At 54.5% G+C, this 25,636-nt stretch overlaps 2 protein-coding genes across 8 annotated transcripts; one reads left to right on the plus strand and one right to left on the minus strand.

Moving 5' to 3' along the window:
• Nucleotides 1-207: 207 nt before the first annotated feature.
• On the minus strand, nt 208-11,136 carry SNRPD3 (small nuclear ribonucleoprotein D3 polypeptide). Its single transcript, XM_067700091.1, has 4 exons — nt 10,947-11,136; nt 9,406-9,549; nt 2,191-2,383; nt 208-453 (listed from the first exon to the last, which is right to left on the minus strand). Exons 2-4 carry the CDS (start codon nt 9,529-9,531, stop codon nt 392-394), a joined length of 381 nt encoding a protein of 126 aa, XP_067556192.1. The 5' UTR covers nt 9,532-9,549; nt 10,947-11,136; the 3' UTR covers nt 208-391.
• A 30-nt stretch (nt 11,137-11,166) lies between these two features.
• GUCD1 (guanylyl cyclase domain containing 1) lies at nt 11,167-23,828 on the plus strand. Of its 7 annotated transcripts, XM_067700087.1 has the most exons (7): nt 11,858-11,988; nt 14,120-14,254; nt 16,287-16,371; nt 17,222-17,387; nt 18,567-18,658; nt 20,535-20,776; nt 21,454-23,828. In XM_067700087.1, the coding sequence occupies exons 3-7, from the start codon at nt 16,361-16,363 to the stop codon at nt 21,543-21,545; spliced, it is 603 nt and encodes a 200-aa protein (XP_067556188.1). In that variant the 5' UTR covers nt 11,858-11,988; nt 14,120-14,254; nt 16,287-16,360; the 3' UTR covers nt 21,546-23,828. The 7 variants fall into 7 exon arrangements, with proteins under 7 accessions (XP_067556185.1, XP_067556187.1, XP_067556186.1 ...); XM_067700084.1 differs by lacking the exons at nt 11,858-11,988; nt 14,120-14,254 and adding an exon at nt 11,167-11,295; XM_067700086.1 differs by lacking the exons at nt 11,858-11,988; nt 14,120-14,254 and adding an exon at nt 11,167-11,295 and having other exon boundaries at nt 20,664-20,776.
• The last annotated feature ends 1,808 nt before the right edge of the window (nt 23,829-25,636 follow it).

The raw sequence follows: 25,636 nt of genomic DNA on the forward strand, positions 1-25,636 counted from the left end.
CGTGCCGACAAACGAGGCAATCTGTGCACCCTCGGAGTTGTTCCAAGGGCTTAACCAGCAACTGGCCTGGAACAGCAGCTTATGCTCTTATCAGTAACTATGCTACTTCAAACTGGAAAAAAGCAGGACATCTCCCAGGGTGTGAAAGTTTAACCTGCTGCCAAAGCAAACACACACACACACACAAAAAAAAAAAAACCTACAAAATGAACACACAGTCCTTATATTCTCAAAAAGAGAAAAACCCACCACAATTATTTAGTTTAACATTTACCCAGATCTAAAGAAAAAGATGTCAAAAGATAACCTAGGACATATACATACGCACGCACCCCCTGACCCAGATAACCTAAAAGAAAAAAATAAGGGCAAAGTTCTGTCCAAGAGAAATTTATCTTCGTTTCTGGAAGATGTTGCCACGTCCCATTCCACGTCCTCTCCCTCTTGCGGCCACTACAAGGTGGGGAAGAGAAAGGACAAGGCCAGGTCAGTAAGGACTCATATCACAGAGCAGCCAGAGCCCTAGGACATGGCCCAGGAAGGGGACTGAAAGGCCACCCCGTCCAGCACCACGCTCACCCCGTCACATTTCACGGGGTAAACAGAGACCCTGGGAGGGGCAGGTGCCTGGCATCAGAGCTGGAGAGCCCTGGACTCCAGCACTGTTCCCCACCAGAGGCAAGGCCTTGTGGCAAAGGTGGTTTGGGGACCCAGTATGGGAACCATAGAAAAGGTGACTTCTCAGAGCTGGCCCAGGGTGAGCTAATAAAACATGACAGATGCATTTAATTCACACTTAAAATTCTGAAACAAACAGATGTTAAATGTTAATATCTATTAAATCTGGGTGAGGGGTTTTATTATTCTTCGAGCTATTCTGCAGGTGTGAAATATTTTGGAATGGGGGGAAAAACCAAAACCACTCCCCACATAAAGATTGCTGTTCTCTGTGACCCAAAGGTTCTAGGAGACCAGTGGCTTTGAAGAACAGGTGACAATATCCTGATGGCTACTAACTGGAGCCTCACCCCTCTCCTCTTACAGAGCCTGGGGCTGGCACAGGCACAGTGGCTCAGGCAGAGGTCAGCGGGCCGAGGCAGACTCACTGCCAAGTGCCTTCTAGTGCACGGCCACTGGGCTCCTCCCTTTGCTAGAGAAGATGGTATCGTTACACAGTGACAACGAGGGCAGCTCTCCTTGAGGAAGCAGAGAGAACAGCAGCTGTAGCACAAAGCTGGAACTTCTGAAAATAGTTCCTTCTCCAGGACAAAGGTCCAGAGCTTTGGTCCCATCTCCCCACAACTATCTCTCTTCCAGGAAGGGCAAGGAGATTCTCTGATCAGTTTTTCTGGAGGGCATTTTAAAGGGTTACTCTACTGAGTCTTTAAACTCAACATATATACTGCAGCTAAAGATACTGACAGAGACGCTGGTGACTTTCCTGCACTGTAAAGCCTTTTACCAATAAATACTAAGACAGTTCCTAGCGACTGCATTTGCTTTCTTAGCTAATCAACATGGCAGAACTTTTCAGGACCCACATACAAAACTCTGGTTGGGCTAACCAAGAAAAGAGGTCAGACCAAGTCACCGGGAAAAGGCTAGTCCCACTTTTGGAAAGTGGTAAAGGAAGGACTTATTTTCAAATGTAAGAAGTTTTGAAAATGAAGTCAGCCCCCTTTAATGGGTAAAGATGGCTCAAAACTGCTTACTTATCTGAAAGTGGATCCCCCCCCCCCATTTCCCTTATTTATATTGCGTATCAGGAGACATTCCCAGCCTCAAGAGGAACTATTATCCCATTGCTTTAGGAGTCAGCTAATCAACACCACAGTGCCTCTAGTCAGCAAACTAGGCCAGGGCAAGCTTCCCCCAGACACCCCAGAATTTCTGAAAACAAAGGGCCTCCTAGAGAGTCATTATAGGAGACTTATCTACTCTTTCATTTAAGTCCCCATCTTCTTTCTAAGGAGCCACTTTGGAGTTTGCATAGCTCCTGTGAATGGGATCAGGTGAGGCAGACAGAGAAGGCAGGGCACTTGGATCCCCCAAGACTGCAGGGAAAAGGGGTGGCAGTGGGTACGGAGTGGCTCAGGTCAGGTCCACCCCCATGCCCCAACAACAACAGGGCATTTCTAAAAGGTACACGACACACCCACATGTCACAACCAGTGCACGAGGAGCACCTACCTTGGGCCTTCAGAATAGCAGCCTTTCCCCGACCGGCCCCCGAGCCTTGGTTTTTATTTTTCATGCTCTTTAACATGGGTGCGTTTTTCAGCATGTCAGGCAAAATCAGAAAGCGGATCTTGCTGCCACGGATGTACACCTGCTCCAGCTGTGCCACTCGGCCATCTCTGTATGTGACTGTGATGTTGGACATCTGGAAGGGAACCACCAGCTCATGAGTAAAGGCCAACAGCACCAGTGGAGAGCAGGGTACGTGAAGACAAGCCTTGGCAAAGAGGGGAGTCCAGAAATGCAGAAACTCACATCACTAAGTAAAGCTGGGGGAACTCCAGAGGGCCTATTGTGTGCGCCAGGGACTGTGCTCAGCACTTCACAGAGATGGTCCTAACAGTATGAGATTTCCCCCCCACACACCTTTTTTTTTTTTTTTTTGTGGTACGCGGGCCTCTCACTGTTGTGGCCTCTCCCGTTGCAGAGCACAGGCTCCAGACGCGCAGGCTCAGCGGCCATGGCTCACAGGCCCAGCTGCTCCGCGGCATGTGGGATCTTCCCGGACCGGGGCATGAACCCGTGTCCCCTGAATCGGCAGGCGGACTCTCAACCACTGCGCCACCAGGGAAGCCCGAGATTTCCCATTTTTAAAGATAAAAAAACTAAGGCACTTGTCCAAGGTCCAACAGCCAGAAGGCAGGGGCTCCTGATTCAAATGCCTGGACTGGCCCCCAGAGCCCCAACTCTGCCATCCTCGCTCTCCCACCAGCACGTGATAAACTAACTGAAATGGCTTAGAATTGCTTGTCCAAACCCTGTGTCCCCTCCCGTATCTGCCCAGCACATGGACTGCAAAGGCGCCATGAGGGTTACGAGTGTGCACCAGATGCGGTCCCTGACCTCCCAGGGGACACACTCGAGTAAGTGAGACAGAGCCCCTCTGGCTTGGGTGACAGGGACTGAGAAGTGGGGGTGGCAGTGCCTGCACGAATGGCTCAGAATACAGGACAGGTGTGAGGTGAGAGTTCACACAAAGACCAGACAGGACATGGAGCAGAGGAACTGGGACTGAGGGCAGGGTCGTCACCTCAGAGACTATGGGGCCATGCAAGTTTGTGGATAGAGGCAGGGCAGACAGGGCTAGGGCGGCACTTCGGACAGATGAATGCGTCAACCATGGGATGGGGGGTGGGGGATGAAGGGGGGCTTAGAGGAGAATCCAGCCAGGATACTGGCCGGGCGTGGGAACGTGACACAAACCTGCCAGTGCCAATCTCAACAGGCACCACGTTTATCAGATAAAGCAGCTTATTTTACCAGCCTTCTGGATGGAAAAGGACTACAATTTATTCAGAATGGGTCAAGCCTACATGGGAGAGAGGTGTGCTGGCTCCCCAATTTCTGCTGCTTGTTGTCACCTCAGCCGACTTGCTCTTTTCTTCAAGTGTTAACTGGCCCCCGTGGCCTCTGCATGAGCGCCCAGCGGCAGAAAGATCAAACACGCTCTAAGGCTGCCCTGCAGCTGCCAAGCCGCCTCCCCTCCAGCACATCCTGGTACATCTCACTCCCTCCTCTGTCACTGCCTCCCCAACCCTCTCTGAGAATCCCTGACAGAGGCTGTTACGGAAGATCAACAACACTTACACTGAGTGCTTTCACAAACGGCACGTGTCCACCTGGGCTGAAGCAAGAAAGAGCCCAGCATCCCTAGTCCTATTACAGCCTAGGAACCAGGCGGGCCGCTGCCTCGCGCTCTCTCCACGGCACCAGCAGAGAAATGGCCGTGCCGTGTATCCCTCCGCCGGGTACACAGCTTGTCAACAAGCCCGAGCTGCGCTCGCATCATGAGCTAAAGGCAGCAACTTGTGTGAACTCGGTTTAAATGAAAGTCAGGCAGGAACACCCCGTCCATTCAACTCTCCCAAACAGCCACAATGAAACACAGATGGCATAAGCCAGGTGCCCAACTGCAATGACACTTTGGGGAGAGAAGATCTTAGTACAGACCGTCTCTGTACTCATTACCCACATGTCTGGGGCCGGGGTGGAGAGTGCTGGGTGGCCAAGGATAGTCGGTCACAGCATCCCAGCTGCGGGGCACATGGCGAGCAGCCAGCAGATGTTCACCCCCTCCCTGTCCCACCATCCTCATTTTCCTGTCTGGAACCTGACAGTCAGAACTGAGGGCTTGATGCTTTCAGAGGCAATGGGATCCAACAGGTTTACTCGAGGCCTCATTTTAGAGACTGTCGCCAAGTTCACAGACTTGGGAGTCAGACACTTGGGTTTAGATTGGCTCCTTCCATGCTTGGTCACCCTGGGCATCTGGAAGCTTGTCCTCAGAGAGGTCCTGTGATGATTCAAGGACCTATTGTATGTAAAACCCCAGCATAGTACCTGGCACAGAATGTGCATGCAATGAACAGAACCTTCTGGCACTATTAAGCACAGCCATTTGGAGACAGGTCCTAGTTTGACAAGTTAAACTAAGACTTCAAAATACTTAACAGCACCCAGTAGAATTTAGAGTTTGGTTTCTAAATTCTACTCCCAACCTAAAAGAAAGCAAGGCTCCTGAAGAAATGGCTGATTCCAGAGCTGGGTTAGGGAAGGTAAAAGATGAGCCTGTAACAAGCATCTTATACCAGAAGGTAGGGATGTGCTCCCCCAAAATGACCAGGACACACCAAAGGACACAGGAGTCAGCCTGAGAGGCTCCTACTGGTCAAATCTGGGATAACTGGAACATCAAAATAAACATTGACAGCAATGGATTGTAACACCCTTAACAAAACATATTGACAGTATGAGCCTATATTGATAGTAAATGAATGGATAAATGGGGGGTAAGGGAATGCACTTCCATACAGCAGACCCAATAAATACAGAAAGAATGATGGAGGAAAAACAAAAATTATCCTTTGCAACCGTAATAGTAAAAAGATTCAAGCAAGAATCTTCACGGGAAGCTAAATGGGGCTGAGGAATGGGACAATAATGAGGAACAGAATGCTCACAAGGTATTTACTTAAAGAACCTCCCCACAAAATTCTCATTAGTTACAAAAGGAAAAGGAACATACAGTGGAGAGACCACATAACACCTTAACCAAAAGATCAAGGTTAACATTGCAAACAAGGGGCAAACAGGTGTTTAGGCCTGACTGACCCTCTGAGGAGACAAAAATCACACAATAACAGCCCATAAAAGCATAACCCAAATCTAATTAGGAAGAAGCATCAGAGAAACCCCAATCAAGGGACATTCTAACAAAATAACTGGCCTCTAGTCTTCAGAATCATCAATGGTGTGAAAAACAAACTTGGAGGAACCGTCCCAGACTAAAGAAGCATCAAATGAGTTGACACTAAACCCAGGAGGCAGAGAGGACTACACGGCCATAAAGGACACACTGTGCACCTGTAGAAACTGGATACACTGCAGGTTAAAGTACTGACTCAATCTTGGAGTTCTTGAATAACTGTACTATGGATACAGTAAGAGGAAATATACACAGATATACACAACATATTATGCAATAAAGGAGTATGATGACTGCAATCCACTCTCAAATAGCTCAGAAGAAACATCTAGGTAGATTTTTCCACAGACCATTATGCCACAGCCAAGAAAACAGTTCAAATAGTCCTGTCACTGACAGGGTGATCATGCCAAAGCCCCCAAAGCATCATTTCTGCAGAATCTATTAACTATCACTTTTCCCCCACCAAAACGTCTAGGAATTACGTCACTTTAAAGATAATGAAATTTTGGATTTGGCCCTTACTCTCTTTTTAAAAAATAACATTTACTGTGCTTTATGATCACAAGCTTAACACATGATTGTCATTTTAAGGTAAGAAAAATATTTTTTTTAATTTAATCACATATAATTTCCCACGAAAAAACAACTATTCACTTTGGTCTTCCTCAAAAACCTTTTTTTGTTTTAAATTTTATTTACTTATTTTTTTGGCTGCATTGGGTCTTCGTTGCTGCGTGCGGGCTTTCTCTAGTTGCGGTGAGAGGGGGCTACTCTTCGTTGCGGTGCATGGGCTTCTCATTGCGGTGGCTTCTCTTGTTACGGGCTCTAGGCACACGGGCTCAGTAGTTGTGGCTCGCAGGCTCTAGAGCACAGGCTCAGTAGTTGTGGCACATGGGCTTAGTTGTTCTGGGGCATATGGGATCTTCCTGGACCAGGGCTCGAACCCGTGTCCCCTGCATTGGCAGGCAGATTCCTAACCACTGCGCCACCAGGGAAGTCCCCCACACCATTTTTATAATAGAAAATGTTATTAAAACCCAACATCAAATGGCAAACACTGAACTCCAGCTGCCCTCTAGCAAAGAACAAGCAGAGAGAGAGCCAAGAGGACACTCTCATCCCCAAAGGGCACACTTACTGGGACTAGGAAGAAAGGAGAACAGCAGGCACCATCGGCCTCCCAGCCCGGGGACATGTGAGTCAACTGTGCTGGGTGCTCATCACAGTGGGCTCAGCTCCGCCACAGCCTGCTGGGGTCTATCCAACGCGCCAGGTTTCGCTATACCCCGTGAGGCCTCGAATCTTGGCATGGGCAGGGTAACAGGCTGAATTGTACCCACCCCCCAAATTCATATATTGAAGTCTTAGCGCCCACCAACATGACTGTATTTCAAGACTGGATCCTTACAGAGGTAACTGGGCCCTAGTCCAATATGACTTATGTCCTTATAAGAAGAGATTATGATACGGACACACACAGAGGGAAGACCACATGAAGATAAAGGAAGAACACAGCCATCTATAAGCCAAGGAGAGAGGCTTGGAATAGATCCTTCCCTCATGGCCCTCAGAAGAACCAACCTTGCAACACCTTGATCTCGAACTTCTAGCCTCCAGAACCCTGAGAATAAATTTCTGTTGTTTAAGCCACCCAGCATAGGACTCTGTTATGGCAGCCCTAGCAGATTAACACAGGTGGAAGGAGGTGGCAGGCCCCCACTGTCTGACACGCAACGGCTCATTTATCCTGCACTACAGTCCTCAGGCTGAGGTGCTATTTTTATCCCTGATTTAGAAAGGAGGGAACAGAGGGTGAGGGAGGTCCAAAGCTCACGACAAGTCACACCAGGTGGCAGCCTGCAATGATTCCAGATCCATCACAGGGTCTGTGTGCTTTACTTCACACTGGCTACCATTAGAGAGAACACCAAGGGCACCCGGTCAGACACCTTACCTTCACGTTATAGATGGGAAGTCTGAAGCTCTGCAAACTCAGGAAGCTATCCAAATAAACAGCTAAATAAACAGACGAAGATTCCCATCCTAGTCTTGCATTCTACTCACCAAACTGAAGCACCTTAAAATGGATGAGGATGCCTTCAGCCAGAGGACTGGACCTATGACAGCCATACCTCATGAAGGCAAAGGAGGCCTGGCCCCACCAGACCTGCAGAGAGGCCACCCACCCACCTCTGTGGCGTTAACACCGAGGAGAGAAACCTGCAGTCAACAGATGTCTATTTCCCCAAACACGAGGGAACCCCCAGCTGGTCAACCTGGCAGGAAGAGGATGCTCAAAGCTACAGAGAAATCACAAATAAACCAATGAACCCTGTGAAACAATGGATACTTAGGACACCTGTCCTGCAATATGACCTTGGGTAAGTCACCTCACCTCTCTGACCTTCAGTTTTCTCACCTAGAAAATATCAACAGGTACCATATGTTGACATTTACAATGTGCAAGGCGCTGAGCTAGTTGCCCCCCCCCGCCCCCCCCCCCACACTCTCTCTCTCTCTCTCTCTCTCTCTCATCTGATCTTCAGAACAGCCCTGGGGTGGGGGTATTACCCCAGTGGCAGTCTTAGGAGTGCACTGCTCGGACTGGGATCCACCACAGCATTCACCCTGAAGCCACTCTCTTGTCAGGCTGCCAGCCAATGACTGACCACAGTGGGGGTATAGCGCCAGGCCACCTGTGCCCCATGCTAGACTCTTCCAATGAGAAACCTTCCTTTGCCTGGCTGAGACTTCCTCAGAGATACATTCCTACTCAACCCTCCTTCCTTTCCTCTCTCCTTTCCCCAGTGTCAGACCAGCACCCCAGACTGAAAGCTCTCCTGCTCCCTCTCCTTTACCCTTTATTGTTAGCTTTCCCAGTCAATCTCTTGCAGAACTAATTCTGTTCTCATTTTACAGATGAGAAAACTGAGGTGATTAACATGCCCAAGGTCAATCAGAATTCAAAGCCACATCTGATTCCAAAGTCCAAGCTCTTAAGGAGAAATTATGTTACACTTTGTAAAGCGATGCCATACAAATCCACCTGACTATTAACAAAAAGCAATGCTGTGCCACGGGAAGGGCACCACATCAAGAAGTGGCTCCAACATTTATTAACAGTGACGTTCAGTAGATGAGTCCTTTAATCTTATTCTTCCTATCTTTTTTTTTTTAAGGTTTATTATTTATTTATTTTATTTATCTCTGGCTGCGTTGGTTCTTAGTTGCGGCATGCGGGATCTTTCGTTGTGGCTTTTCTCTCTCTAGTTGTGGCGCACGGGTTCCAGAGCACGTGAGCTCTGTAGTTTTCGGCACATGGGCTCTAGTTTAGACATGCAAGCTCAGTAGTTGTAGCACTCAGGCTTAGTTGCCCCATGGCACGTGGGATCTTAGTTCCCTGACCAGGGATCGAACCCACATTCCCTGCATTGTAAGGCGGATTCTTTACTACTGGACCACCAGGGAAGTCCTCTATTCTTCCTATCTTATGGATGATGAAACTATCACCAAACCTGCTTACCTCACAAGGTAGTTGCTATAAATGCAATCAAATGAGATGCCTCCCCCAAGAAAAATGGCAATAAACACAATATGTGAGCGGAAGATTCTGCTAACTGCAAAGCACTATGCAAACATATGGGGTAAATGAACAGTGGCCCCGAACCCGATGGTCCTCTTGAAGGTAGTGTCACTTTTCTTAAACAGGTCCCCAAAATATGGGAGAAAATGATTATGGGATTGGGAGACACAAAGAACAAAGTTAAATATTCCAAACTTCCGAATGGCTCTTATTTCTACTCACATCCCCAGTACCTGTAACAGTGCCTGGCACACATTAGGCACTCGGTAAATAACTGCTGAATGAGAACTTCAAAAAGACCCCCAGCCACCATCTTTCTGTCCTCCAAGGCACAGGCTCAAGCTTCCCCCACAGCCTCAAGTGCAAAGCAGGGTACCTGGCAGTTCATGTTGTCCTCCGCTTCAATGAGCTTCCCTCGATACACCTCACCAGTGTTCGTCTCACATGTCACGATGTGACCCTCAGCCTCATGCAGGACTTTAATCGGCACGCCAATAGACATCTCGGCAGGAAGAGAGTTCTACAGTGAGAGAGACAACAGTTAGTTCACCTTTCAGAGCCCAAGAAGGCATGTGGCAAACACCACGCCCTCAAGGCCTGAAACTACACAAAACTTAGACAAGATGCCAAAGGTGCGTTTGTTATTATTATTATTATTTTTTACAGAAAAAAGTAGCTTAATTCCTAGCTTGAAGGACCTATCTGGCAAACACATGCAAGATGTGGGTGGGGAGGAACAGGGGAGCTAAAGGGAAAGCTAATGGGAATGAAAAGTTCCTCCCATCTCCCTCCCACTGTAGATCGCTTACTTTTCATCAAATAACTATGTGTTCCCCAATACTGTGTGTTGGAGAAGAGAAGGTTGAAATGCATGTATATTTGTCAACCCTCAGTTGTAGGTAACATCTCTTGGAGAACCTATGACGCAGACCTGAGCTGTCCAAGGCAGTAGCCACTGTCTGCATGCAGCTACTGAAATTAAACTCAATTAAAGTGAAATAAAATTAAAATAGAAAATTCAGTCCCTCAGTCACATCAGCCACGTTTCAAGAGCCCAATGCAGTGGGCACTAAGCAGTGCAGATACAGACCAAAAGATCCAGGCAAATCGAGAAGAGGCAGTGCATTTAATTCAACCCATTAACTGCTCTCTGACCCTCCACTTACTTCACCATCAAAGCTAAAGAGAAAATAGCAAAGTGTTCACAAAGTGACAATGTGCTACAAGCAGGAAATGCTTATCTTGGAGGAAAAACATAATCAGGGCAAGAGCCCGACTTGACCTAATTGAAAGGGAAAAGCAGTGGACTTTTTCCGTTCCAAGATGGGCACATCTTGTGTGGTCAAGAGAGGAAAAGGAACAGGAGAGGTTGGGAAAGACAGGCTCCCCTGGTGCGGAGCCTTAGGAGTGTGGATTTTATGCTGAACGCAGTGGGGGAACCACGGCAGTATAGGAATTATCCGATGGAAAGGCATCCGCACTTACAAAATGAATCGAACACGATTTAGAAGCAGGGAAACTTGATAAAAACTTGTGTAACAGTGTAGAAAGCATGAAGGGACCAGTGTCTGAAAGGGGGATGGAGGCTGAGATGCAAAGGGCTTTGAAAAGGATCACCCAGGTAGGATTTGGGGGAAGGAGGCAATCAGTCAGAAATGATCTCAAGACCATTACCTGAATGATTCAAAAAACACCGGCCTGGAGAGGTATAGAAACTGAAGACCATGTACTTTGGGGAAAAGCTAACGAACTCACTCCCAGGCGCTAGTGAGGCGACGCTCATGTTTCGATGGCCAGGCTTCCCGCTCTTCTCCCTCCCCGAGCCCCGCAAAGCTTCCCGGCAGCGCGTCCTCCTCCAGTCCCCGGCTCCTCGCGGGTACCTCGGCCTACCCTCGCCCGCCCCCGGCCTCTCCTCACCGGTTCCGGTCTCCTCTTCCTTTCTGGTGCGGAGGTGACTCTTGCGACTGCGAAGGCGTTAAGCGAGTGAATGGCGGGTCCCGCGCTCCCAGAATACCACGCGTTCCCAAAACGCCTCGCGCAGGGCCCGCCCCCTTCCTTTTCCTAGTGGCGGGCGCGGTCTCGCCTCTGCTTTCTCCTCACCCTGCCGGCTGGGAAACTTGGGCTCTGGTATAATAGTTCCGGGCCCGGAAGAGAGGGCTGATGACCGGACCCAGGTGCCGCCGGAAACATCGACCCTCGGGCCGGCAAGGGCAGAAGCGGGTAGCGTTTCCAAGCACCCCACACCAGCGACGGGCTGGACGGCAAGGTGGGCATCGGGGGCGAGAGGCGGTGGGGCCGAGGGTCAAGACCTGCCCTCACAATCTAACCTTGAGAACCCGGCAGCGCCAGGTGAGGGGCGCCCTGAGGGAGGCGAGTATCCCACCATACGGATAGGGAAACAGGGACGGAGCGGAGCGGGGGCGGCCTGTGACCGTCCCTCCAGGGGGTTGGAGTGGGGCTTGCTCTCCCGGAGCCCCGCGCTCTGCCTCGGCCCGAGGCTGGCGGAGGAGCTGGCCGGGCAGAGGCGGAGCTTGCTTGGGGAAGAGCCTCTGGGGAGCCCGCGTTCGCCCGGGCCTGGGCGGAGCTTCCGGGGAGCCGGGCGGGGAAGGGGTGCGAGGCCCGGGAGGCCAGGGGCGGGGCTCCCGGGAGCCGGGACCGCTAGCGACCGGACGAGCTGAGATCCCGAGCCCTGGGGCCTGGAGGCGTAGGAGTCGGGGCGGGGCGGGCCGCGGCCTGGAAGGGCCAGGGCGGGGCTTGGGGCGGCCCAGCCGCTGCCTCCCCTTCACCCCAGCGCGCTGGTGCTGGCGGTGGCTGCCCAGGAACCCGGCGCGCACGGGTCCCGCTCCAGCCCCAGTCAAAGCCGAAGCTGCAGCCGGCTCCGGGCCGGGGCCATGGGAGCCCCCCGCCGCCCGCGTCATGAGGACGGAGGCGGAGGCAGCGGGGCCGCCGCTCGAACCCGGTCAGTGCTCCTCGAGGGCTCAGCTCTCACTCCGGGGAACAGGGGGGGACCCCGCCCTAGCGCGGGGCAGGGTCCGGCCGCGCGACCTTGGGCCGACGGCCGCCGCGGCCCGGGCTGTAGAGCTTTGAGCGAAACCTGGCCAGGTGTGCACTCCGCCTTGGCCACCCCACCGCCAGCCCCGGTTAGTTTGGGTTTCCTGATACTTCCTGGGCTGGGACCCCAGGCAGCTCTGATTGCGGTCATGGTGGGAGGGTCCCCGTTGAAAGTCAGGAGCGGCACCTTCCCCAGAAGCGAAAAGTCCTCCTGGGGCTTGGAAGATCCTGTCCCCTCGGGTAGTTAAGGCCTAGAAGGGCTGGGAACTGGCTGGGAGTACAGAGCAATGGGGGAGGGCCTTCCCCTGGCCTTCCAGACTCAGCGTTTTGTCTTGCTACAGTTCTTCACTCTCTAGTTCCTCTGCCCCAGGTGGCCTGAGTTCCTTTGGGGCGGAAACACAGACTGACCCGTTCAGTGCGGCGGGCCTCAATTTGCTTTTCTAAGTGGGGGAGGGGGAAAGCAGTGATTCCTGCTCTGCTTAAGGCACAGGGTTGATGAGAAAGAGAAAGGGCTGGTAAACTCTAAAGTGAAGTGCCAACACACTGGAGAGGTCAGGAGCACAGGAGACCCCAACCCTAAGGCATTAGTGGGACACTGTGATTGCAGCAAGGAGTAGGGCCCGGGGCTACCCTGGGATTTGCCTGCCTACTCCTCCAATTACCTAACTCTGTGATCTTGGATCAGACACTTGCCTTTCCTGAGCCTCTGTGGTGTAGTGACTCACGTTTACAGGGAGCTTTCTGTGGGCAGGCACTGTGCTAAGTTGTTTACATGCAGAGCCTCGTTAATGCTCATAATGACAAAGTCGGTTACCAATGTTATTTGCACTTTTGCAGATGAGCAGACTGAGGCCGAGAGGGGTTAAGTATTCAGGGCCAGTGAACTATCTTCCTTCCTTGGCAACAGCTGCCAGCTGAAGCCAGGCCAGCACCTTCCAGGCAGACCCTAGCTCTCAGGTGGGACAGTCCCTTGGCTCCAGGCATCAACATCTGGCAGCAGCTTTGGGCTTGGAAGGCCTCGCCTACTCTTATCACCCCCCACAGGAGTATCTCTGGGTCCCTCTTGGCTGACCTGCTTGTGCCAGGATTCGGGATGGCCATGTGGGGGACGTTTAGCCACATTGGGGGTGGGGTAAGGATAAAAGAGTTAGAGATCAGGGCAAGAAGAGAAGGGGCAGCAGAGTTCCCGAGGGCCCTAGAGAGCCGCCGACCCCTGCGACGTTTACAGCTTAGGCATAGGGGAGGCACAGGAAGAGTCAGAGCCTGGCCAAAGATGGCCCAGCTAGCCAGTGTCAGAGCCCAGGCCACAGAGCAAGGAGGGAGCTGTGAACAGAGGGGCACAGTCTGGAAGCCTGGGGGAAAGGGGAGTATTGTGACACGTGGGCCTGGGTATCTCGAAGGATAAGGTCTTTTTGAAAAAAACTCCTTTCATTCGCGATTCAAGCATGTGTGTGTGGTCTGAGGGTTGGGAGGAGGCAAATGTTGTCTGCCTGCCACTGAGGAATTCCCAGTCTGTCCAGTGGGGAAGTTACACACCACCTCCAATCCTCCATATAAAGGGCCTCAGGGAGGGAAAGAGACCAGAGCATTTGGATGGGAGACCACCTTTCGGACTAAGGGATATGCAAGAGCAAAGGCTGGGGAGTAAACAGCCCATGTAGAGAAAAACAAAAAGGCAGTTTAAAGCCACAGTGAGGGGTTCTTGAAGAGGGAGGCACCCACCACAAGGGGACAGCACACTGCATAGGCTTCTCCCTCCACTCAGCCCGTTGGGGGATTACTTTAGGATGTGAACACCTGGAGGGCAGGGTTTGGTCTCAGTTACCTGTAATGTCCCCAGAGCCTGGCACACAGTGGTGCTTAATAAGTTCGGTTTTTTTTCCAGCAAAGGTTTGATTTACTACTAAGCATCAGACATTAGGCACTGGGAATAACAGTGAACAAGATTAGCACATTCTCTGCCCTTAGGAAGCTTACAGCCTAGTGGGGAGACAGGATAGCTTTATTTTATTTTTCTTGTTTTTGTTACTTTTGCTAAGTACTGTGAAGGAAACAGGGAAATACTGTGAAGAAGAGCCCCTTCTCCCAAAGGTACAGTCAGAAAACGCCTCTCATGGGAGGAGACTTTGAGCTGGGACCTGAATGACAAAAAGGGGAAGACTTGAGTACTGAGGGTAAGAGAGTTCCAAAGCTGCACATATAAAGGTCTTGGGGTGAGGGCCAAGGTGAAGCGAGTGAGGTGGGCCCTACAGGCCTTAGTAAGAGATAAGAACGTTATTCTAAGAGCAATGGGAGACTGGAAGGGATCCCTCCAGATGCTGTGTACAGAAACAGGAGAGGGGCTGGGGGTAGAAATTGGGGCAGAGGACAGGCAGAAGTCAGGCAGGATGGAGCCCTGGGGGTTGAATCCATGGCAGTGGATGGAGGGAATATTAGAAGGCCTCTAGTCGTGGCCTGGGTTCCTTTTAGAGCCAGAAGGAGGGAGCAAAGCCTGAGCCTGCCTGGTCTAAGTGTGCCACGCCCCAGCTGGATGGAGATCAGGACTCACGGCAGCGCCTGTGAAGGGCTTCGCACACATTCTTGCCCCAAGTGCCCACAGCACCCTGCGGGCTGGGGTCTGTGAGAAAGGAGCGGGCACCGAGAGGCCATGTGACTCACCCAGCTGGTGGCCTGCACTCACCCGTGCCATCCTGCCTTCCAAGGGCCCCGCAGGTGAGGCATAGGAGGAGAGAGGACAGTACAGTGCAGCGAAGGAACAGTCACGGGTCCCTGCTTCCTGGGAATGCATGACAGCCCAGCAGGGCACAGATGAGCTCCATGCGAGCGTCTCCTCCTGTGAGCCAAAGCATGAACTCTGGCCCGGCAGAGTGCAGATTAGGGAAGGGGCACGGCCAGCCTGGCATCAGGGAAGGCCCCAAAAGTGCTGGCATCTGAGCCAGGCCTTGAGACCGGGGAGTGTTTAGACATGGGGAGTAGGAGCTTGGGACCCACTCCAGGCAAGAGGCTGCCTGGACAAGACCAGCAGGTGAAAGACCAGGACAGACTCCAGGATTCATGGGTGGCCCTCCTGGTTGGTGCACGCGGAGGAGGCCAGGGCAGCTCTGCACAGACCAGTCGTGGGTTCAGGAGAGTCCCCCGGAGACCCCTGAGGCAGGGAAACCACATGGGCTGAAAGGCCATCCTAAATGAACAGAGTGCTCACAGCCGGAGAGAAATCCTTCCAGTTCTTTAGACTAAGCTCTGTCCAGATTCACAGGATCCCAGGGCAGGAGGGTCCTGCAGGCCGCGTGCCTGCTTGCCTGCCCCAGCCCTGCCTGGTGCTCCCTGGCTCTCCTCTCTAAGGCACACCCCCCTACTTCCCCTATCCTGGCCCTTTGTTTTTCTCCTATGCTGCTTGTTTTTGCTGTCCACCAGGGCAGGGACCTGTCTGTGTCACTCACGACCATCTCTGGTTCACATGCCAGGCACTTACTAGGCTCTTGGGAATTATTTGTTGATTGAACAACTGAATCAGACCAAAGTCCCTACTTTAGAGATGGCCAGACTCTGTCCAGCATGAGGGAGTCAGTGGCCTAGCCCACAGCCGGCCAGTGGCAGAGCCAGGGCTGGAATGCCAGAATGCCTAGGTCGGGCCCTTTCTGCTCCACCCAGAGTAGCTTTCCACATGCAGACACGTGACCGTCCCCTCCTTGTAGCCCTGGGGGCTGTGGAGTCAGGGGCCTCAGGAATTCAGACATGAATATCTGCTGAGTGCCTCCCGGCTGCCGCCCTGTCCCTGCCTCCTTGGAGCACCCACCACAGAGAGGGCTCTGGAGAGGGGCCTGTGGGGCTGGGAATGCATGGAGTGGGGGGCCAGGCACAACAGGGGTCGTCATGGAGAAGTGACGTCCGTGGACAGGAGTTAGCTGATGAGGATGCGGGGAGGCGAGGAAGCAGAGGGTGCTGGAGCAGCAGCCATGAAGGCCTTGTCCTGGGGAGGTATGGGAGCTAGCCCACTGGAGGGTTTTGTGTAGGGCTGGCCTTCTCTGACCGGCATTTTGGGGAGATCACTGCCATGGTGAGGAGAATGGATCAGGGGGCCTTTTGTAAGGCAGTGCACTGGTCCCTGAATGGCTCCTGCAGGATCTGGGCAGCAGCTGATTATGGTGGGAGTGGCAGTGGTGGGCCCTACACCAGGGTCTGTGACCTCCGTGTGTTTCCCTGCAGGGGACTTTGTGCAGCTGCCCGTGCCCATTATCCAGCAGCTCTACCACTGGGACTGCGGCCTGGCCTGCTCCAGGATGGTGCTGCGGTGAGTGGGCAGGCCTTAGCCCTCCCAGTCCACAGCACCTGCTCTTGCGGGGTGGCACACAGGGAGAGACCTGGGGGGGATTCATCGTCCATGTGGCTCTCCTCTGTTGGGGCTTGTGGGAGGCCCAGCTTCCATCCAGGCTCCATCCCACCTGCAAAAGCAAGCAATGGTGGACCAGGCCTTCCAGGTCTGCGTCCTGAGAATGCCAGGGCTCTGGAATGGCCAGGAAGTCCCAGGTGCCCGGGCCTGGCCCACAGAGTGACCCCATGATTGAGATGTGGTGTCCTCCCCACTCTTGGCCTTGGACTCTTGGGAGACTGAGTCACTAGGGAGCTGACCGCTGAGCTGAGGCTGCATGAATATCACAAGAACCTTGACCACTGGGGCACGGAGGGACCATAGCCATCTCCTTGTCACAGAGTTTTCAGGCAGCAGCCTAGAACGCCAGGGCAGCCTCTCCCTCACCCATTTTACCTCCTGGAATTCCAGGCAAGATAGGGTTCAAGAAAAGGATTCTGTACCTAAAACTTAGAAAACCACTGATGTGGTCCAAGCACTTAGATGGTCCTAGAGATGAAGCTGGCGAGGCCAGAGAGGATGGCAAGACTTGACCAAAGTCACAGCCAGCAAGAGAGGTCAGACGCAGAATCCAGGCCCTGGACTCCGTGGCCGGTGCAGTGCCCCCAGCAGCCTCGGGTTGTGCCTGGCAGTGTGTGGGCAGGACGTAGGAGTTCATGACAAAGGACAGAGCCTTATGGGGGCACAGGAACTCAGACAGTGGCTGGCAGGCCCTCGGGTAGAGGGTGACCCAGACCAGCTTCCCTGACCTCAGCAGCCCATCTGCCCACAGCTACTTGGGCCAGCTGGACGACAGTGAATTCGAAAGTGCCCTGCAGGAGCTGCGACTGACCAGGAGCATCTGGACCATCGACCTGGCCTACCTGATGCGCCACTTTGGCGTGAGGCATCGCTTCTGCACCCAGACCCTGGGCGTGGACAAGGGCTACAAGAACCAGGTGAGCGCCGGCCACTGGCCTTCACCAGATGTGGTGATCAGAAGAGGGTGTGGTCCAGACCTGGACACCCAGGTGAGCACCCGGTGTTCAGAGACCAGGGAACCAAGGCAGACGTGCTAAGGGCAGAACTTGTGAGCTGTCGGACCAGATCACCTTGGGTCCAGCTGCTCAGAGGACCCCAGTGGTGAGCCGGGTCCCTCCTGACACCCCCACCACAGACACCCGCCGCCTGCCTTCGACAGCACCTGACGATGCACAGAGGAGCGTCCGGGTGACCTTCCTGTGTCCTTCCCTGTGTCCCAGCATGAGCCGGGCCAGGCCTCAGAGCACACACTGTCCTCCTCTACCATCACTCACCGATTTTCTTCCTTCTCATGGGGACAGCTGGCTCCAAGTTGGGTCATTGGTGTTCTGGAAGAAAAAACAATATACTGTCTTTCATTTCTTTTATTTTTCTTTTTAAAAAGAATGCCAGCATAGCCTTTCCCATACCCCAGTGCATTTTCCCACCCTGCACAGCTGGAGCTGGTCTCACCTGCCTCCCGCAGGGTGGATCACGGCCCATGCTCCAAACTTTGGCAGAGCAGAGTCGCTACTGGCCTCGCTGGCAAGAGGGTTGTCGCACGGTGGCCAGAGCTCGTCAACCTAACTCTCCTTTGAACCTTCTAGGCCAGGGGAAGAAGGCTGACAGATCTGGCTTGGTCAGCATGGCCGTGAGGCAGAGGAAAGGGCCTAAGAGCAGGGTATTTTCTGCCTCCCCCACAGGGGCTCTGGCCCCCTTAAGACCCCTGCACCAAACAGAGATTGTTCCTTGCTAACATATACTGGCTGAGCCGAGTGGTGGCTAGATATCCAGGGGCCTCAGCCGGCCCGTTTGCTCATTTACTCCAGACTCCTGCCCATCAGGGTACAGAAGCCCGGGGCGGCTAACCTTCCTCAGGGTGCCAGCCTGAGCCTGCTGCCCACCCATCGCCTGAGCATCCTCCTCATTCTCTGTGTGGTCCTGCACTCCCGGCCAGCCGCCCTGCCCGCTTGGGACAGACACAGCCTTCCACCCAGGCATGCTGCCCGTGCTGTCCCCCTGCAGGCTGGGCTCCTCTGCTAACTCCAGAAGGTGCTGTTTACTTCATCCAAGTGGGGTGAGGGCAGTGGCCTCTCCAACTGCCCTTCTCTCTTCAGTCCTTCTACAGGAAGCACTTCGACACAGAGGAGACCCGGGTGAACCAGCTGTTCGCACAAGCGAAGGCCTGCAAGGTGCTGGTGGAGAAGTGGTGAGTCCACCCCACCCCTGCCCTTCCTTGTGCACCTGCTCACCCACAGACTTGCAGGTTGGGGGGAGGCCTCAGGAAAGGCTGGGGAGTCAGGCAGAACTGGGGTTTCCTACCCAGCTGGCCCTGGGCACTGACTGACTTGCCCCCCCTCCCCAGGCCTTAGTTTTTCCATCCATAAAATAGGGACAAGTGGGGCTACATGACCTACTATACACAAAACTCTGGCCTGGGGTAGATCCTGAGTGGGGGATGAAGGAACAGGTGAGCAAGACAGACTCCAGCCAGCCCTCGGGCTGCTCACAGAATGGTGGCATGGGACAGAACACAGGGACCCTAATAAAGGGGTGACAGCCTGGGGAGCATGCTGGCACGGTGACGGAGGGTGACAGGGACAGCCCAGGGTCACTGTCTAGGGAGGCCTGGCTGCCAGATCTCCCCACGGGCTGCTCGACCTTATGTGGATCCCGCTTCTCAATCTATACGTGGGGGCAGGACTCAGGAGACCCCACGAGCGACTTGGCCAGATGCGAACCATTTCTTTCCCTGGGCTCCCTGTAGGTAATGCGCCCAGGCCTGCTGGCTCAGACCTGGGCTGGGTCCCCCAGACCTCCCTTGGGTCTCCCATTCCCCCCAGATTTCTGTTTTCATTGTAACGTAACCTAGGCACACGAAAGCCCACTGGGAAACAGGGAAAATGTCTCCACACATCCTCGGGCCCCGTGAGCACATGTTGGAGGGAGAAGCAGCCGATGTGTGCTTAGTGGCACTTGACAGGTGCTTCCTTGTTGAGTGGAGAGCTGGGGCTGTCCCCGTCCCACAGGTGAGGAAACTGATGGGAAAAACAGTGTGAGCCACCATGGCCACCCCAACTCAGCCGTGCTGTGACTCGAACCTGGGACTTGCACCCCCGGGGTCCCATGGGGCCTGCCCTTTTCCTTCCAGCCCAGCCCCTGCTTTTCCCGGTAGCTGAAATCCCACTCTGGTACATACCGTTGGCAACTCAGCCAGCTGTTTCATTTCAAAGACCAAATGGAAAAAGGGCGTATTTCCCTGGGCCAAGGCAACAGACCAGACGGTCCTGTGACTCAGCGTGGCTGGAGTTGGGCCAGGCCATGAGGTGCTAATGTGTGCTCCTGAGGAGCTTGTAAGGATGGAGGGCCCAGAGTGGGTGAACGTCCCCCCCGTGAAGATGGTGGGGCCCCAGGCACAGAGGACCCTTGCAGCCCTTCTCCCCTCTGGGTCTTACTTGGACTTGCTTCCTTCTGGGGGCATTGGAGGGGGGCTGTGCCTAAGAGTCTGGAGCAGCTGGCTGAACTGAGGGTTCCCCTCAACGTGCTGCTGACCAGTCCTTCCTGGGCAGCCCCTTCTGCCACGAGGAGCCTTAGAGAAAAAGAAAAATAACCCTTTCAGAGAAACACTTGGTTTTGAAACTGGTGAAGGCGTGCTTGACTCAGATTTTGGGAAGCAAATTAAACCAACAGTTTACATTAATCACGCATCATTTAGGGTAAAAGACCAAGGCAGGGGGTGCTTGTACAAAAGAACTCACTAACCAGGTCAAGAGGTGGGGTGCTGCGCCAGTGGCCCTTGATGGGGGTCTGTCTGGAGCTGAACTGTCACCCTGTGAAGGGCCTGATGGGCCCAGCTTGTCCTGGGCACACTCAGAGCCCTCCAACCCTGGTCCCATGCTTGGCCCCCATCTGAGCCTGGGCCACCGTAACAAAGCAGGACATTCCCACCTGCAAGGATCTCAGGGCAGACACGAGCCATGTCCCCAAGCTTTGTGACACAGGACAGGACGGGTCCAAGTGGGGGTCCACTTGAGAGACGGGGAATGGGCCCCAGCGGCGCCAGCTGACCCTCCTCCTGCCCACAGCACAGTGAGCGTGCAGGACATCCAGGCCCACCTGGCACAGGGCCACGTGGCCATCGTGCTGGTGAACTCAGGGGTGCTGCACTGCGACCTCTGCTCCAGCCCCGTCAAGTACTGCTGCTTTGCCCCCAGTGGCCACCGCTGCTTTTGCCGCACCCCCGACTACCAGGGCCATTTCATCGTGCTGCGCGGCTACAACCGGGCCACTGGCTGCATCTTCTACAACAACCCGGCCTATGCTGACCGTAAGTGTGGCAGGCGGCAACAGTGGGCAGGGCGGCCCCTGGCCCCCACGTCTCCTCCCATTCAACCTGGTGTGGCCAAGACCTACCTCAGTGCCTTCTCCCCAGAGCCCCTCCTCCCCCTGGACTCCCTCATCCTTGCCACCCCTCTGGCCATGCAGGAAACCAGCCACAACTTGGGGCTGTGCCAGACTCCATACCCCTGTCATCACAGGCCAGCCCTCTCTCCCTCCCACTGCGCCAGCCCCCTGCCACCTCCCGGGGCCCACCCTGCTGTCTCAGCTGCACAGGCCGCAGTTTCCATCTCCCCCAGGCCAGCCCTCCGAGGATAGCCAGCACACTTGTCAGAAAGGAAAGTCTGCCCAGCCCCGGCCCCAGCCCTGGCTCCAGAACCCCCCAGGGCTCCCATGGGCCTGGGGATGGGGAAGGACCATCCTGACTCACACAGACTTGTCCCGTGCGACCTCGCGCGTGTTTCGTCCCCTCTCTGGGCCTCACTTTCTCCATCTGCTGAACTGGGGAAAGGTCAGAGAACAAGCTCACACAGGCTGCAATAGGCAAGGAGGGCTTCCTGAGCAGGGAGGGGCAGCCAGGCATGTGGGATGTGGCTTCCCTGGGCGCTAGTCAGGCAGGTGCTCGCCTCACCCGCTGACCCTGCTCTGCCCCTCGTGCCCCAGCAGGAATGTGCAGCACCACCATCAGTAACTTCGAGGAGGCCAGAACCAGCTACGGCACGGACGAGGACATCCTCTTTGTCTACTTGGACAGCTGACAGCAGGAGCCTGGTGTGCCCAGGCCCTTGGACCCCACCCTGCCCTGCCCCAGCTGGGCCCACTCAGGAGGCCCTGGCCCAGGTCTGGGGCTGCCAGGGCTCAGATGTGGAACTGTGGCTCCGGCTCATGTGACCAAACACCAGGGAGTTCTAGGAGGCTGAGTCCCACGTGCTTAATCCACCAGCGCTGAGCCGTCATGCCACTTACCCTGCACTCCTGCTGGTTGCTGGGTCGTCCCCAGAGCATCTGGGTGGAGCCTCCCCCAGGACCCCGAGGCTGACTCCAGCTGTGCTCAGGGGACATCCACCCCTACGGGTGCCCTTGTTGCCTGTGAGCCAGACCCAGGGCAGAGGGAGAAGCCTGAGCCCATCTCCGCACAGACCTGGTGAATGAGCCCTGAAGAGAGATGTTGCTTGTCTGTTTGGAGACTGTGTAGCTGGCCTGGGCCCCGGGGCTGGGACTGCTCCAGCGTTGCAGGGACCTGGAAGTACTGCAGACACCCCTGGGCCTTTGGTGGATGCTGCCGCCCCCTCCCACCTCCCAGTGGGACCAGTTCCTGCAGCTGATTGCAAGGCTTCTGGCCCCTGGGGAAGGCTGGACCTCAGGCAGAAATGACTCTGAGGCCCCTGCGGCCCTCCAGGTACTCCATCTCCTTGGGGTGGAAACCTGGGCTGCAGGTGGGACCCTGGCTCCTGCTGGCCAGCAGTGCTCACAATGCCTGACCCCGAGGGCCAGGAATAGCTGCCTGGTCCCCAAAGATGCTCACACCCACGAGGCTTCCTGACTAGGCAGGCAACGGGGCTTGTGTCTGAGGGCGGGGAACCCCAAGTTTCGCAGGGTTGGTTGCTGGGGCCCTGGGCCTGCGTGGCTGATCAGTGGCTGGGTGTGGGGGGGGTACTGTGACCCTCCACCACCCGCCCTGGTGTTCACATCAGAACCTTTTGCACAGAACTTTGGGTCTCTTCTATCTGACAGGAGGGGTGTTACCTACCCAGGATCACACAGCACGGCACCATAGCATGGACTAGAGCTGTTTTCTTTTTCTTTTTTTTTTTTGAGAGGGGGAGGGTGGTGTTTTTGAGATTTAAGTTTTCACTTTATGGGGGTGAGACTCAACCTCAAGTAAGACAATAATAGTGAGATTGTAGGTACTTTGGAACCACTGTCACCTCTCTTCACAGGACAGGTAAGCCAGCCCAAGTTCTCTTTCAAAGGGGCCTCTCACCATACGGACAGAATCTGGCCCAGGAGAGTGGTGGAGCTGGGTCTTGAACCTGGCTCTGCACCTGAAAAATAAGGACAATGGATCATTCCCAAAAGGGCTGGGGACACCCATGCCTCGGGTTGCCTCTGGCTAGGGGGAAGGGATGCCCCAACAGCCACACCGCTGCAGCACCCTGCATCTCTGTCTTCCGGTGCCTGAGGCATGATGTGGGGCAGCTGCTGCCCCTCCCTCAGACTGCCGACCATGGCCATGCTCCACGTCTGCCCCCATGGAGCCATGGCTACTCTGAGGGGCAGGGGTGGGCTCTGCTGACAAGGGCTGTCAGACCACCTAACCACATTGTTTCTCAACACCAGACGGCCTTGACCAAGAGGGAGGCGTTGTTGGCTGGGCAGCCACCCTGGGTTTCAGAGACTAGTGCTGCCTGCAGACTGGCCTCGTGTCCATTGCCTTAATGCTGGGTGGCCCAAGATCCCAGGGAGCGCTGTCCCACGCCCAGGTGGCTTTGGGTTTGGGTGTGCTCAGGAGGGGTCCAGGTAACACTGGTGAGGACATATGTGTCAAGGGAAACAGAGGAAGTGAAGCTTTCAGGATGGCTCCCTGTGAGTGAGGCTGGCACAGAGAGCAGCCTCCACAAAGAGCGGTCACGGCACCTCTGTCCATCAGAGACACTCAATCCCTGGGCTTGGAGGAGGGCTTCTCAGGGCAAGCACAGGTTAGAGGTCACCTGTCTGGAAGATTCACAAGAGCCACCTGCCCCTGGGGTGGTGCCACCTGCCTGGGGAGGGTCATGGAGGCAGGACACAAACCTCATTGTGTCGTATTCTCGCACAAATCATGAAAATGGGGCTGGAGATAGAGCCCAGACATCAGGAACTCTGCCTACAGCACGTGGCACCACAACCCCCTGGCCACACACAGGGGGCCACGCTGGACAGTTGGCTCTGTTCACTCCAGCCACCTGGGGACAAAAGGGATCTTTTGCATTACAGAGATTTTATACATATATTTTGTTTGTAATGAGCCATTCTCAGTAAACATTATCCTCACTGCGAAATGAGTGATTCCTGTCTTCTCCCCGGGTTCTCAGCACCAGTGCATGGGAACCTGAACATTCAACCTGCCACAGCGGGTTTAGCTGGGACTGGAATAGCTTCCTGCTTCTCAGACTTGCATCCCTTCCAGTGCCTGTGGAGGCACACACAAGCGGAGCTGGAGGTGGAAGAGTCTTGGAGCTCAGCTCGACTTTGACTATGGGTCTTGGAGAGGGCCTGGATGATGCATAGCTGTGGGCAGGAGGAGGACCTGGGAGGGCGGGGGAGGAGTGGGGGGACAGTGGGGCCCACAGGAGGGCATGGGGGGTGCAGAGGGCAGGACTACAGCCTTCCCTGCACCCTGAAGCCTTATCTGCTGGCTACTGGACTCCTGGCATTTTGCTTGATAAGAATCTACAGAAAAGGACTTCCCTGGTGGCACAGTGGTTAAGAATCCGCCTGCCAATGCAGGGGAGATGGGTTCGATCCCTGGTCCAGGAGGATCCCACATACTGCGGAGCAACTAAGCCTGTGCACCACAACTACTGAGCCCGCGTGCCTAGAGCCCGTGCTCCTCAACAAGAGAGCCACCGCAATGAGAAGCCTGTGCACCGCAACAAGGAGCAGCCCTCGCTCGCCGCAACTAGAGAAAGCCCGCGTGCAGCAACCAAGACCCAACGCAGCCATAAATAAATAAACAAATAAATAAATATGTTAAAAAAAAATCTACAGAAAAAGGAAGTGTTTGGAAATCCTGCCTTATCTGGCATCCTCAGACCTGCCCCAGGTCCTACAGAGAGCTGATGGAGCCGGAGCCTGTAGGTCCTGGTCTCCGGCCGGTGCTCTCATGCTGGCTGACTGCTGCTCAGCCCCTCCCCAAGCCCCACATTGTGGAGACAGAGGTCTGTAAACTGGAGAACAGCCCTCTGGACACAGCTTCAGTCAGGGAGCTGACCACCTGAGGTCAGTGTGCCCAGCTAGTGTGCCAGGCAGCAGGGCAGGTCTCCTATGAGTGTAGCCAATAGCATGTGAGCCCTGGCAGGGAGCGCACCTCTGCACTTGAGCATGAGCCCTGACCATTCGGGGAGAAGGAGCCCATCCTGAATGGACATATCATGGGTCGGGACAGGCATGGGAGAGATTGGTTTGGGGCCTCTGAGTGGCCCCTGAATACAATTATGGGAGGAAAATGACAGAATGAGGGAGGCATTGAAGCAGGAGGGACCAAAGGGGGGGCGGGGCATGGTGAGTCCTGGATGGAGTACGTTGCCCAGAGCATGTGGACGGGGGGCATGGGGGGGGACAGGCTGAGGACTCCTGGGAAGGGCCCCACTGGGAGCCAAGGGGCCAGACCAAAGCAGAGGTTTGGGTGCAGGTAAGCTGGCGCCTTTTGCCCAGGGTCGCTCATGGGGTTACATGAGGGTCTCTCAAGCTGTTGGGCAGGGCTGCAATTGCCTCAAGGCTGGACTGGGGCTGAAGCATCTGCTTCCAAGCTCACTCATAGGGCTGCTGGTCACAGGCTGCCTGGGCATCCTCATGACATGACAGGAGGTAATAAGAGGGAGGGAGGGAAGGAGGGAGGGAGAGAACAAGAGCACGAGAGCATGAGAGCAAGCGTGAACACCAGGAGGCAAGGATCCCTAGAGGTCCCATAGACCAGAGCTAGGAACGTTCCGGAGACAATCCTCTCTAGAGTGTCCTGAGCCACGCCCTTCAGAATACTAATGGTGAGAAGTTCTATATGACGGGGTGCCCTGGTCAGATCAGCTTGGCAAATACTGCATGCTGCAGCCCCCGCCCAGAGATTTAGGATGTGCAGAAAAGACTCTAT

Source organism: Pseudorca crassidens, chromosome 12 (genome assembly GCF_039906515.1).
Source record: "Pseudorca crassidens isolate mPseCra1 chromosome 12, mPseCra1.hap1, whole genome shotgun sequence".
Taxonomy (NCBI): Eukaryota; Metazoa; Chordata; class Mammalia; order Artiodactyla; family Delphinidae; genus Pseudorca; species Pseudorca crassidens.

Coding starts and splice junctions, on each gene's coding strand:
- SNRPD3 (XM_067700091.1), bottom strand. CDS start 9,531: ATGTCTATTGGCGTGCCGATTAAAGTCCTGCATGAGGCTGAGGGTCAC. Junction 2,384..9,405: donor AGGACAACATGAACTGCCAG/GTACCCTGCTTT, acceptor GTTCCCTTCCAG/ATGTCCAACATCACAGTCAC. Junction 454..2,190: donor TGCTATTCTGAAGGCCCAAG/GTAGGTGCTCCT, acceptor CCCACCTTGTAG/TGGCCGCAAGAGGGAGAGGA.
- GUCD1 (XM_067700084.1), top strand. CDS start 11,190: ATGACCGGACCCAGGTGCCGCCGGAAACATCGACCCTCGGGCCGGCAA. Junction 17,388..18,566: donor ACAAGGGCTACAAGAACCAG/GTGAGCGCCGGC, acceptor TTCTCTCTTCAG/TCCTTCTACAGGAAGCACTT. Junction 18,659..20,534: donor AAGGTGCTGGTGGAGAAGTG/GTGAGTCCACCC, acceptor TCCTGCCCACAG/CACAGTGAGCGTGCAGGACA.